This window comes from Ammospiza caudacuta, chromosome 5 (assembly GCF_027887145.1).
Source record: "Ammospiza caudacuta isolate bAmmCau1 chromosome 5, bAmmCau1.pri, whole genome shotgun sequence".
In the NCBI taxonomy this organism is placed as follows: Eukaryota; Metazoa; Chordata; class Aves; order Passeriformes; family Passerellidae; genus Ammospiza; species Ammospiza caudacuta.
In genome coordinates, this window is record NC_080597.1 from 18,424,528 (window position 1) to 18,438,559 (window position 14,032).

The 14,032-nt window shown below is 40.2% G+C and overlaps 1 protein-coding gene across 2 annotated transcripts in view; it reads right to left on the reverse strand.

Moving 5' to 3' along the window:
• VWF (von Willebrand factor) overlaps window positions 1-14,032 on the reverse strand; it is a 146,818-nt gene that overhangs the window by 60,675 nt on the left and 72,111 nt on the right. For both annotated transcript variants that reach the window (XM_058806037.1, XM_058806038.1), the window contains exons 19-23: window positions 10,579-10,682; window positions 7,226-7,364; window positions 5,600-5,734; window positions 2,170-2,319; window positions 1,338-1,478 (exon numbers count right to left, since the gene is read on the reverse strand). In XM_058806037.1, coding sequence (XP_058662020.1) covers window positions 1,338-1,478; window positions 2,170-2,319; window positions 5,600-5,734; window positions 7,226-7,364; window positions 10,579-10,682 — 669 coding nt within the window. The remainder of the gene's footprint in view (window positions 1-1,337; window positions 1,479-2,169; window positions 2,320-5,599; window positions 5,735-7,225; window positions 7,365-10,578; window positions 10,683-14,032) is intronic.

The following is a 14,032-nucleotide window of genomic DNA, read 5'->3' on the forward strand; positions in this document are numbered from 1 at the left end:
GATCATCCACAACTCCTCAGCAGGTCCATGAGGCTTAAAAATATTATCAGATTTCAGCAGACAATACCCAAGGCTGCTGCTGAATAAAAATAGCTCAGTAATCTTCCCACCTCCAATTTAATTTATCTAAGAACAAGGAGCACTACTATTGACACAGAATTTAAGACACCAACACCCTGCAGGTCCTGTCCTGTGTCTATGACACTGAAATGAGAAGCTGCTCCTTTTCAGTCTGACCCTGTGGCCTCACTCCACAGTACTGCAACTTTTTATTGCACTTCAGTCAAATGAGAAAAGTTACCTTCAGAAAGGTAATATTGTGGCTATATCACGCTTGCACATAATTAGCAACTAACCCAGAAGATTTCACATGATCCAAACGAATGCTTCAGTGTGTTTGTCTGGTAATTCAAATCTTGTAAGAAAATATCTAGAAAAGGCTTTTTCCACCTGCTGCCCTGGCCATTTGGACAGATTTTCAAAGACAAAAGCATCTTTTGAATTGATTGAAATGCTTTGTTTTACAAATGTCAAAACAAGTTGTTTCCAAGGTATTTCCTCACACATTTCATTTGGAAATACTTTGGGCTTTATTTGTCAGCTACTCACAAATTTCTTATTCAATTTCATTCTTTCAAAACTGTATTTGGAAAATAGGAAGTAGACTCTTATGTGTAATATACTTAGAACCCCAAGAAATTTCCAGCACTGGGACATAGATAACACTTTCAGAAAGCAGCTACCCTCCCCAAGATTCACATGCAATGATGGATAGTGACAAGCTCTCCCATCCCCTCCTTTATCCTGCTTTTTCTGATCAAGCCTGTCCAACCTGGAAATAAAAGCAGAATTAAATTAAAAAAAAAAAAAAAAAAAAAAAGAGAGAATCATATAGAAAGAAATTAAAGAAATTAACCTGTGCATTCCATTGTTTGTAATGGACAGACTAAGAACTGGGATATAGAAATTTGAATAGGGAGAAACAAAATTTTTACTTGAACCACCCTGACTGAAAATTACAGCGATTTTTTTTAAGATTAAACTTTAAATGAGATTTCCAGTGATAGCTGGATTTCAAACATCTGGGCTGGATAACTCTAGGAACAGTCTCTACTAAACAAATTGGCTATTTTAACATTCCACTGAAGCCAGGCAGCCCAGAAGCCTTACATAATTTAATTGGCCTTTTACCAGATTTTTAAAAGTAATATTTTTTGGCAAAAACATGGAGGAAATAGCTAATTTCTACTTATTTTAATCCTTCCAAAGCTCTTTTTCCACTCTTCACTGATAGTGTAACCCACACTAATTAGTTTTCACAGTTCATTCACAATTACCTTTGCAACATCAGCACAATGGGAATTAACTTTCCAAGAATTCCCAAAGTCAACTGGATCTACTTCAAGATGTTCACTGCTGCTGGTCAAATCATTGTTTTGAATTCCATCAAAATTTCCACACAGACCACACACTTGATCCTTGCAGGGAAAGAAAGAAAGCATTAATCCTACAACTGTAGACCAGCTTAGGGTTTTGTTACGTCTTTTTAGCCTGGTGCTTTAATGCCACGAGGTTCAAAAATTGAATACCCATGGCCTTGACACAGTCTCTCTCAGAGAATGTGTAGCTCCCATTCCCACTCTGCTTTGCTGAAAACAGGACCACGCTGTCCCCAGGGACTCTCAGAAAGAAGGACTGCTCTAATCAGCAGTGCCCAGTGGCTCTGTTTGGAGTGTGTCCCCACAACCTCATTTCATTTTTGGAGATTGCTGTCCTATCACCATCACCAGTAAATCTGGCTCTTATGCTGCTCTTCTTGAATGCAGAAGAAATCACTCCTGCACTCCTGGTTATTCTGAGGTCCCACAACACTCATCCTTTCTGTCGTAACTCATTTCCAATGATCCAGGATTTGGCCCTTATAGTTGAACAACCAGAAAAATAAGGCAGTTATACAGTACTACCAAACAACCCCTCAATTTTTGAACAAGTGCCTAACGTACCATGAAAATCTACATTAAAAACAAACAAACAAACAAACAAAACAAAACAAAACAAAACAAAAAAAAAAAAAAAAAAAAAAAAAAAAAAAAAAAAAAAAAACATTCCCCAGGGACAGGTTAAGTGCATTCTTTAGTGAGAATAAGAGGTGGAGCAAAAACCACTTACTCTGAAATTGCCTTTTAAGATAATGGAGACTCCCATGGCCAGGTCCCAGGTCACACTGATGCTTTTGCCCAGTAAAATGATGTAATAACGGCCAGACTTGATGACATCTAAATTATCATCTTCACCCTTAGGAGGTACCCTGATGTTTACCTGAATGAGAGAAACACATTGTACTATCAGCAGTGTCTCTAATTATTATTTAAGGTAGGTGATTTTCCCAGTGGGACATGTTAACAGGTGCTTCCATTCATGCTGTTCTTCAGAGAGTTTCCATACACTATCCAGATGCTCCAGAGAAGATCAGAAATTTGGGATACAAATACAGTCTTTCAACCTCATCCCATTTCCAAAGTCTTTGAATGTGGTCCCAGGGTATGACACACAATGCCAATATATGAAGCAGGGCTGATAAAGACAGGGTATACTCAATTAATCACCAGTTTAGTATTGGTCACTGGTTCACTGAATAATTACATGTTGGTTCGGGCTTTTTTTATTTCAGCTTTTTAGGAAACTTAACAATTCTGTCCTTCTGCTGTAATAAGAACTGGGAGAACCACACGTATCAGTGGCCTCTAAAAGACCAGCCTTATTCTGGAGTCAGGAATCTTCTTCTCAACTAATTACACCTACAGGAAAAATCCAGAGAGATTCCTTTTGGTGTCTATTCATTTTTTCCATCACTTTCCCTTCCCCTGTGTGCCTCTTTCTTTTTCCATCTGGCTACAATTCACTGCCTCCAGCTACTAAGAATTTAAGAAATTAATTTAAAATGCTCTCTTTCACACCACAATTCCCTTTCAATGGGAACTCTAAGAGGAATATTAAACACATTTGAAAAGAAAAGTCTGGCATGGCTGCTACTTTAAGCACCATATTAATGCATTAACTGCTTAGTTCTGGAAGTTCTTTTAATCAGCAGAAATAGCAATTAATGTAAGGGAGAAAGAAGAGCCCAGAAACCATTTACCCACTCTCTTACTTTGAGGGCAAAATATTTCCTTATCCCACTATTCTTTCTTGCTTGATTCAGTAAAAGCTCAGCACAGTAATTAAATTATTTTCATCTCCGAGCTATCATCAGAAACATTTATCCCAGAGAAGACAGTTTACATCTTCCATGGATTTCCTAAAGAAGGTCTTCATTGTCTTTAGGGAAGGTATGAAAAGATATTTTAGGTACCAAAAGAGCTAACTTTTTAATTTTCTCCTATGCCAATTATATTACTACACTTGACCACTTAAAATTCTTCAACAGTCTTGGTCTTTCCAAATTCAGAGGTTCCAAAACACAGAAGAGGACAAAGTTGAGCTGGGAGATTGACTTAAATTACAGAATTTTTATGTTTATGGAGGCTTTTTGCCCAACCATGAAGTCATAAACTTTTGACCTTGCAAACTTGCAGATTTGTTTCAGAAAATAAAAAATTATTTCATTTTGTTTTAAATGTCAGCCAGAACTGTAACATGTCAATTAAACCCTCATTTACTAGCAGCAGTAGAAGCTGCTCTCAAAACATATCATCTTAAAACAATGTTAATTGGAAACATTATAATGGCTAAAAGAATACCTGATTCTTCTGCTTGCTTCTAAGGATTCTTGTGGAAAAAGAGTGTAGAAAGTCATTACTGAATAAGAATTTGCCTAGGAGTCTCCATATCTGTTGGTTTTCCCTAATGTCTCTTTTAGTTGTTGTTATTTCTAAGAAAACTTGCTCTGTGTATTATTACACGGAGCCTTAAACTCTCCAAAAAGACAACTGAAAGTTCACTCAGGGTCATGTGGACAGTGCTGTAATACAGACCTTGGTCTCACAAGGACAGGCTCCCTCAAGAACATCCTCTCATGCTGGAGCTGCTGGATGCCTAAATCACCTGCTGTTATCTTCTGGCCCTTTCTTACATATCCAAATGGAATCAGAGCTTTTCTGAAAATCTGTCATCTAAAGAAGCTTTCAGACAAAGCCCAGCTAAATGGAATGATCCCTGCACTGCTATTTACCCTCAGCCAAGTCAGGGATTCTTTAGCAGCAGAAATTAAAAACTGGACAACCAATATCGCTTGTGCTCATTTCTGCACAACCCAAAAGCCTGTATGGATCCTATGCTGTCACAGTGCACTGCACAGACACCTTTAATAAAGGTCATGTTTTTGTGTGCCACCAAGGCATGGTGGCAATTTGCAGGCAATTCCAAACCTGGTACAGCTTTGTCTGCTAACCCAAAACCAGGCAAATGTGGAGTGGTTTCACTGGGAACATTTTTGCAAATGTCTGGTCCAGACACCAGCTCAGAGCACAGGACTTCTGAAAAGGCAGTGACTGAAACAATAATCCACTGCACCCCTGCAATGGCTAAGCTCACAGGCAGTGAGAATTGTTACAGTGCTCGAGACAAAGGGCTGAACTCTGCCCTCCGGAAAGCTCATTTCCTGCTGGGAAGGGACATGGGAGATGGAAGAGATTCTTGGTCAATTCTTCCATGTTTGTTGGTAGCAAAAGGGAGGAAAAAGAAGAATATAGTCAGGAGGATATCCCATCCAGCAATTTAACAGGACAAAGGACAGCTAACATTCCAATATCAAGTTGTTGGAGCAGTGACTCTTTTTTTTTGTGCATGTGTGTGTTCAGTCCTTCATCTTGCTAAATTAGTTCTGATGTTTTACTAGCCACAGGTCAGTCATCTCTTAGCCCTTCCTTGCACTTCAAGTTGCTGGAAACAGGCTTTGACAAACCATGTTTAGAAAGGATCTGAAGCACCCAATACATGAGGGATGTGGAGCTGTTGGAATGAGTCCAGAGGAGGCCACCAAGATGATCAGAGGGCTGGAGCATCTCTGTCGTGAAAACAGACTGAAAAAGTGAGAATCGTTCAGCCTGAAGAAGGTTGCAGGGAGACTTCATCGCAGTCTTTCAATAGCTAAAAGGGCTACAAAAGAGCTGGAGAGAAACTCTTTACAAGGGTCTGGAGTGGGACAAGGGCAATGGCCTCACACTAATAGAGAACAGGGTTAGACTGGATATTAGGAAGAGATCCTTCCCTGACAGGGTGGGGAGACCCTGGCATAGGTTGCCCAATCCCTGGAAGTGTTCCAGGCCAGGTTGGATGGGACTCTGAGCAACCTGGGATAGTAGAAGGTGCCCTGCCCATGGAAGGGGAGTAGAACTGAGTAATCTTTCAGGCCCCTTCTAACCCAAACCATTCTATGATTATCTGAGATAAACTGATTGGGAGCAAGAAATAGCAGAAATACCAAAAAAGCATTATACCTCTGAAAGCAAAATGGATAAATATAATCCTGCTAACCTGATCGTTTTATGATCAAGAACCCCTGAATGTGAGGTCATTCCTGCTTCAGCTTACTGAACAATCTGAAATTATTTTTCCAAACAAAAAAACAGGAAGGAAAGAGAAAAGAAAGCGTACGTACGTTTCCATTGAACAGCTCTATTTCCCCTCCTTGATACAAAATGATAACCCTTTTGGTGCACTTTTCTCCAGTGAAGCCACAACCTTCATTTGAAATGAATATCTGGAATGTTCCAGAGTCACCCTTGCAGAAATCCTATCAGATAAGAAAATAAATGAGTCAGTAATGAAAAACACACACAGGGAAAAAGAGAAAAAAGAAGCCTCAAACAACACTCTGTAATTTGTGGTCAATAGGATATATATTGGCATGCTAACTGTTCCCGTGTTCATTTAGTTTATTCTTAGTACTGATATTCATGTGTCCCATCCCTTAAAGAGTGAGGCACACTCTGCCAGTGACACATATATGCATAATTTGGAGAGTATTTTTTTGGCAGGGAGAATCCACCATGTTACAGTATCTGTGATATTTAAAAATGTATGATGGGCACAGGGCACATCTGAATACACAGATAGCTTAATTATTGATTTTCTTTTAAATCCAGAATTTTTGAGATCCTTGGAGAGTTCCTACTACATTTACATGATAATTCACATCTCTCTGGCCTTTTAGATTTTATTTTTTGGTCGTGTTCATTTTTTTCAGTACACACCTTTTCAGAAAAAGGCCCTGTGTGGAGCTCTCTGTGTCTGTCATTTAAGGAAAACAGATCTGAATTCCATTTTAAGTAGTTTTGTAGTAGCCTATAGTATTGCTGCCCATAAGACCTTTACACAGAGCTCTCAGTGGTGGCAAAGCAATCATTCCTCAAATATAATCCAGCTGGAATCAAGGAGCATATTTCAAAGACCTAGGCAGAGGCAGGTTGATCACACCTTCCTCCCTAAAGAGAATTGCAAGGAGGAATGTGCCTCATGAGGACTCTGTGGGGAAAATAGTAACCCACCCAAGAAACACATCCCACTGTCATTGCAGAATATGGTTGTTATCAATCACCAGTGAATCCATCTAGTTTTAGAACAAATTTTCAGATAAATCCTCGTTTGCACAGACATTTCTAAATACATGGTAATCTGCATGTAGATGAGCCTTTATCTTAGTTAACTCTAAATTCTGGCTGATTCCACAAATAAAAAGTCGGTTTTAGTGTGCTCTGCCTTTATCCCCCTCTCCTCCTTGTGTGAAGAAAATGGATATTGTCAGGGGACTCCAAGCAGGTGGTGCACGGAACAAGACAGGGATCATGCTGAAAGGAATGAGCAGAGCCTGTGCTCTGGGTGCATTTAGGGAAGGTTCATTGAGCATTCCTTGTCTCACTCAGCCACACAGCAAGCTACCACTGCAGGATAAAAAGGAAAAGAAAAAAACATTGATTTATGGATAGCCAGAATTCCATTTTGGAGATGAGATTCAGACAGCTCTGCTCTGTACCAAAGTGCTCTCATAAGGTTCATGATGGCCAGCTGGACACATGACAGCCTGATTTCTGTCACTTTTCAAAATTCTCAAGACATCTCTGAAAACATAAATAAGCTATAAATAAGCTCTATCTTTCTCTACTATACATCTGGCTTAGTAATTAGAAATAGTTAACTGTGATTTATCCAAACACCAGGCTTCTCACCTGGTGTAAAACTGTTTTTATATATCAGGCAGCTTTACTATTTGACATGCTCTTCTTACCTGAGCTAGCACATACTGGCAGTTTCCTGGAAACTTATATTTCAATCCATCAAATGTCAAGTAATGAGCTGTACCAATAGCAGTGCAGGTGCCATCACACAGATTTTTGGTGCACTCCCACTTCCTCCCCTGGCACACACTGTAACAGAGAAAAGGGGGCAATGATAGTTGTCCTCATGTAAATGTAAATTACAAGCAAGAGAATGCAAAGTGCTTTAGACAAAGTGAAAGTGCCACAGTCTCTGTGTCCAGGAGCTCTCTACCACCAGATGAGAGGCTCTCTCATCAACATAAATCAGCATATGTTAGCAGGGGGTGCATAAATCCAAATAGTGCAATAAGATAAAAAGAATAAGGAATGTGTTTCTCTGCTTCTTACAAGTTGCAGTATAGGACTCTAGGTGGTTTGAATTTCCCTGTTACAAAATAGGTCAGGACAGAGTCTGCTGGAATATTCTTTTATACTAGAATTTGCTGGAATATGCTTTTATACTAGAATTTTATTTAGGATATGCTGCTCTGCTCCAAGTGCCCTTGCTGCAAAACAGAGCATCCACCATTCTTGCCCTTTTCCAGAAGTATCCTGGAGGAGCACAACCTTGCTACAATAAGCTGCAAATATGAAAGGGGAACTCTCCCTTGACATCCACAGGCTTTTGATTAGTGAAATAAATTGATTTGCTAACTAGCAAAAGGCTGAGCAAATAAAGTAAAACTCAAAATCAGTGGAGAGTTAGAATACCATTTCACACAATATCTAATAATAAACATTTAATAATTAATAAGCAATATATTGCTGGAGGATGGCAAAACATTCATCCACTAAATGCTCCATAAATGCAGATGGACATCATCACTGCCCCAGGAATTTTTTAACCAACCTCTGTGAGGGCAGAGAAAGAGGAATTATATCCATACTTTACAGACATAAAAACTCAGGGATAAAGAACGTGAAGTATTTTCCCAAGATCAAATTGCTACCTGAAGGAAAAACTGTGCACTGAACTGAGTTCTCTAATAGTGCCTTAACCTGAGCATAGATTTTATTTAATCTTGGTAACATTTTGCATCATAATAAATATTGGTCAAGACATTTTCTTCAAAGAATGAAACTTCAGTAACATGAAACCTCTTGCCCCCTCTCCTCTGCTAACAGTTAGACAAGAGCAAGATTTTGTAAATATGCACATGGACAGATTATAAGAGACATGGGGTGGTTAAATTCAGATTAGCAAATTTCTGCAGTGCACTGCTGCACAAGTGTGACTTCAAAATTTTCATTGAGCTCCACAATGAATTCCCAATACATTGCATAACAAAAGGTTTGCCACTGGCTTAGGCTTGGAGACATTCCAGTGTTCATGAATTAGGGTGTCCCATATGTCAAGTCAGATGTAAATGCCAAATTTGACACCTCTGGCTCATATATTGCCTTCACAGGTGTTCACATCTGGCTAAGAACAAGTGAGAATGAGAACTCCTGCAACAGCAGTACAAAAGGCAAAAACAAAAGAAAAGGAAGATCTCAACCTCCAAAATGCAGACTCTCAATTCTTATTAATTCTCAAAGCAATAGTAATTTCCTATACCACTTTCTAAATTACATTTGACTTGATATTTGCTGAGAACTATCAAGAAACTTTTCAATGTCACAGAGTGCACAAAAGCCCTAGTGACATTTATGAAGGGACGTTATCTCCAATTTTACTTCCATTCATGAAAAACACCTAAAACTTGAGGAAGAGCTTTTTATCAGTGAGAAAAAGCCTGATTTCTAACATTTCCTTGACCCTAATATTGAAGGAAATTCTATGTATTTGAGGAAATATAATTTACAATGGTATTGCCAGAATTGTGGGCAGTTACAACAATGAAGCAACATCGTTATGATTACCTTAAGATCAAAGATTATATGAATAATTGACAATAAAAAGGCTGATCATCATTATTGTGAGGAATCTTGCAAACTTTTTAACACTCAGAAGTTTCACACTTACTCTTCTTGTTTCAATAAAATTTTCATGGTGCCTGTTTTTCAGCTGAGTCACTTTTAACTAAATGCAATGTAAGCACATTACAGAGTATGTACCTAGACAAAAACATCAAATTCTCTTCCATCTTTTTCCCTTTCAAGCCTGTTTTTCCCCAGATTTAATTACAGTACATGGATTCACAATGTTATATGTAGCTGCAAAGGAAAGAAATTAAACAAAATATTCGGAGATTAATATTTCCACACAAAACCTTCATCCAAGACTAACTCGTGCTAGTTAGAAGTGGTCCCACTAGTTAAAAAATCTTGAAATCACTGTTATTCAAAGAGCAGTGTACCAAACAAAAATCAAGCATTGGACTCTCTAGTGGTGCTGATTCTCTGACACAGCTCCAGCCAGTCATACAGAGGATGACAAACATTGCTTCTGGGGTTGCCCCAGAGCTGGGCAGGAACATTTAGGGTAGAATGCATAACAGATTCTCAAGTCTGAGTTCAAAAAACCCCCAGGATTTTCACAGTGCTGGTAGCTGAATGTCCTACACCCTGGACTCTTGGAGCTCTGAAGGAAAAGAGACACCATTCCCCCCCACCACATACATGGAAAAAAAGCACCTCAAGTGCAGCCAGTGTGCTGTGCAGGAGAAGGAAAAAGTGGCCCACTGTACTTTAAGCAAAATAAAAGTGGCCCAAAGGCTGTGCTGAGGGCTTCCCTCCATGCAAATTGAGCAGCCCAGAACTCCCCTTTGAACCTATAAATCCTTTTCTAGCAACCAAGCAGGATAATGGTGAAAGACATGGAGCATTCACTCTTTTCTTCTAAGAAAGTAACAGTTTTCCATCTATTTTCATCTTTTTTAATATATCAATAGATAGAGCACTCTTTAGAGATATGAGGTTGACCCTGTCTCTTCCTAGTTCTTTATCATTTCCCTGAAGAGCTCCTTTCACATTACAGCTGGTGCATTACGCCTCTTCTGGCTGAAAAGGGCTGATTGACAGGCTTCAGACAGCCAACAAAAAGGGAAACACAACAGCAAAACTTAGTGAAAAAGCCATTCCTCCCACCCCAGAGCATATAGGTCCTAAATTGTTATCTTGTGTTGCAAAATCCACTATCTAGTGCCTACAGAAGAGTTGCATAGACACACAACTATTTGTAGGGCATGAGGCAGAGGTTGCCAGACATTGCAAGGAATTTTATTGGATCTTTATGCAACATGCAAAGGGAATGTGCTGTCTGTGCAATTAATACGCTGCAAAAACTAGCTTTCTCTAAAAGAGATCTGTTAAGTAAACAATATTTGGTGTTACCAGAAACACAGCGGAGCCCCTAAAGAGAAAAAACATCCTTCCTCACCAGGTGTTGCAGTCCTTAGTCACTGTTTCTCCTTTGGAATATTCTCTTCCATTGTGGAAGCACGGGCACCTCTCAGGAGCAACACACTTGTTTTCATGTCGTACCTAAGCAGAACACACAGTTTGTCACCACCTGGGGCAGTTGGGACATGGCCATGTGCAGGGCAAGCAAGCAGCCAGGAACAAGCACAGAACGTGTGGATGGAAAATAAAAGAAAGGTTGAAAGGAATAAAAGAAAGGATGAAGGCTATCCAAGGTGAGAAAGGTACAGTACTACTAATACTTTTAGCCATTAACATAAATAGAGCTGTAGGTATATAAATCACAACTCACTTCCACCATCTCAAGCTACTGGGAGAAGAGATGACATTACAGAAAAATGGCACAATGAGAAAGTCCAGGATGCAGTGAACCAGGCTAACGTGAATATGGAGAGCAGGTGAATAGCTTCTCACACACAACAAACTGGAAAAGGGCCTACTAGAAAAGCAGACAAAAGGCCCAGATGGACTAAAAATGGAGACAGGAGCATCAAGGAGATCAGAAGCCGCAGTGCCTGATTCACCCACGTGCAAATGCAGGTTCTGTTGTTACAGACAACAGCCCCTTGACAAAGCCAACCCTCTATCAACTCTCCTCTGAAAATTGCAGTAATCACTCATTTTCTTTCAAATACCTATTTAATTCCTGGAAGGCTGGATAAATATCAGTCCTCTTGAGGCATTATTCTGCTCTCTCTGCAACAGGTCCTGTTGCTAGGAAGTAGGACATTATCTTCTATCCAAATTCTAATTTTTACCCTTCTGATCCAAGTTTCTCTTTATATAAAAAAACATCATTTATCCCACTTAAACAAAAAAATAAAAAACAAAAACAAAACTACAGCCAAAGAAAAACAAGTAATGCCTTTAGACTATTCCGTTTTTCCATTCATTTTCTGTTTTGGTTTTTTTTGTGATTCCTTTCCATTTTTAAGACCCCCAGTTTTCGAGAATCAAACATAACCAAAGCTGGCTATGCTGACTTTTCACTCAATAGCAGTTCTGGCAAAGCCAGGATAGGTTTGGCTCTGGTTTCATGGAATACCTAAATGGAGAGTCCTTCTCCTTCTTTGCATTCAAAAGTCACAAAATATCACCTTCCCACTTTAAACTCTTTCTGCAAAATCATTAAAATAGTTTCTTTTTTACCATTAAATATGGGCCAATGAGATCAATGTAGTCTGAACACCAGGTTAATAAAGAACAGCTTTGCCTTTTCCTATGGGGACCTAGAACAACTCACAAAAAAAGATCGCACAGCGCAGAGACCCTTCCTTCATATGCAGCTCCACATGCTCTGTGGCTTATGGAGAGCTGCATTATGCCAAATAAAATCACTTTATTGAAGGAAGATGGAAACAAAGAAATATTTTTCTAGATAATGGAGCTACAGCTCTGCCTTCACCTTTACAAAGGATGGTGGGAAAGTCCAGAGACGACCAGAAAGAAGCGTTTAATACCTTCTTTCCTTCCTTCTTGGTGGTATTTAGGAAAAAAGCAGGACTATGACCTCATATTCGTGGCTACATTTCTGAATTTTTGCAGAGTGTTCAGCTACACAGTTCACAATACACTTGAGGGCTTGCCTCTGGATAAAAAGCTAGGGATTAGACATCTGGTTAGTAAAAAGAGAATCACAACCTCTTCTCCTTGCTCCCTAAAAACTGGTACAGACTGGTATTAGCATTTTTATCACAACCAGCACAGCAGCCATAAAGCCACCAACAGAGGGAAGAGCATCTTGTCTTGAACACTGACAGAGTGGGTGGGTGGGATTCAGCAAGCAGGACACAAAAACTCCAAGTGGACTTTGACCAGAAGAATGCTCATTTTTTTCTGCAAAACTCAATGAATTATGATTTTGTTAACAGTAACACACAATCTATTGGGCCTATTAACACCCTTTCCAAAATCTGGGGCATATCTGGTAGCCTGCTGCCATGGTGCACTACAAGGACCATGTGGTACTACAGTACAAGGACAGGAGCACTATTCATTAGCAGCCGGATTTTCTCTGGAAGTCTCTCAATCCATCAATAGACTGCAGTAAATACAGGAGATTTAGCAGTCCTGAGTGCTTGAGATGACAGGAGGCAGCAGCATTGGGGAGGCAACTATACAAAAAGACAGAGGTTTGTAATGAAAACAGCAGCTGTTTGCACCATTTAATGCCCTTAGGATGATGCTCTGCATCCATGGGATTACAAGCGGTTGACTAACAACTCTCCCATTACTTGGGGATCAAACAGAAATCTCTGTAATTTCCTTGCTCTGTCTTATTCATTGTTAAACCTTGAAAAATCTTGCAAAAGGAAGGACAATATTACAGGTTTCAGAACCTTTAAGATTCTCCTTACCCATACTCATAGGAGGTGATTGTTCTGCTCCGCTCTGCAATGGTGCAGCCTAACTTTGAGTCCTGGGGGCAATTTTGGGCACCACAATATAAGAATCTAAAGCTGTTAGAGGGTGTCCAAAGGAGGCTGTAAAGATGGTGAAGGGTCTGGAGGGGAAGACACATGAGGAGTGGCTGAGGGCACTTGGTCTGTTGAGCTGGAGAAGAGGAAACTGAGGTCAGAGTTCACAGCAGTTCTGCAGATTGATCACAATGGGAAGAGGAGGGGCAGGCCCTGATCTCTGCTCTGATGGACGAGGGACAGGACCTAAGGGAATGCCTGGAACCGTGTCAGGGTAGGGTTAGGTTGTTTAGGAAGTTTTCTTACCCCAGAGGGTGGCAAGGCTCAGAATAGGCTCCTCAGGGAACAGTCACGGCCCCAAGGCTGCCAGAGATCGAAGAGTGTTTGGACAAGTCTCTCAGGCACAGGGTGGGATTGTTGGGGTGTCTGTGCAGGGCTAGGAGTTGGGCTGGATGACCCTTGTGAGTTCCTTCCAAGTCCGGAGATCCTACAGTCCTGAAATCCAACTCAACCTAAACTTTGAACTCTCTTGGTCAACACAATTTGATGAGTCCCTCTGTCAAGGGAAGCTCAGACATTGCTCTGTTCCTCCTGACACATGCATGGATTTCAGTGGAAAGTCAGCCAAATATATGAAGAAGCATGAGATTAAATAAAGTGGGTCAGATGAGAACCCAATAGCTAATAGGCTTTAGAATAAGAAATTGGTTTGGGGAACAAGGGACCTTAAAGATCACCCAGTTTCATGAGCAGGGACACCTTCCACTATCCCAGGTTGCCCAGAGCCCCATCCAACCTGGCCTTGGGCAATTCCAGGGAAGGGGCAGCCACAGTTTCTCAGGGCAGCCTGTGCCAGGGCCTCAGCACCCTCACAGGGAAGAATTTCTTTCATAATTTGTTTTTCAACTAAAACAGCCTCTCACTCTAACTGTGCAAACAAAGGCAAGTTGACAACATGTCAGAAGATCGAAATGTGCTGGTTTACACTTGACTTCT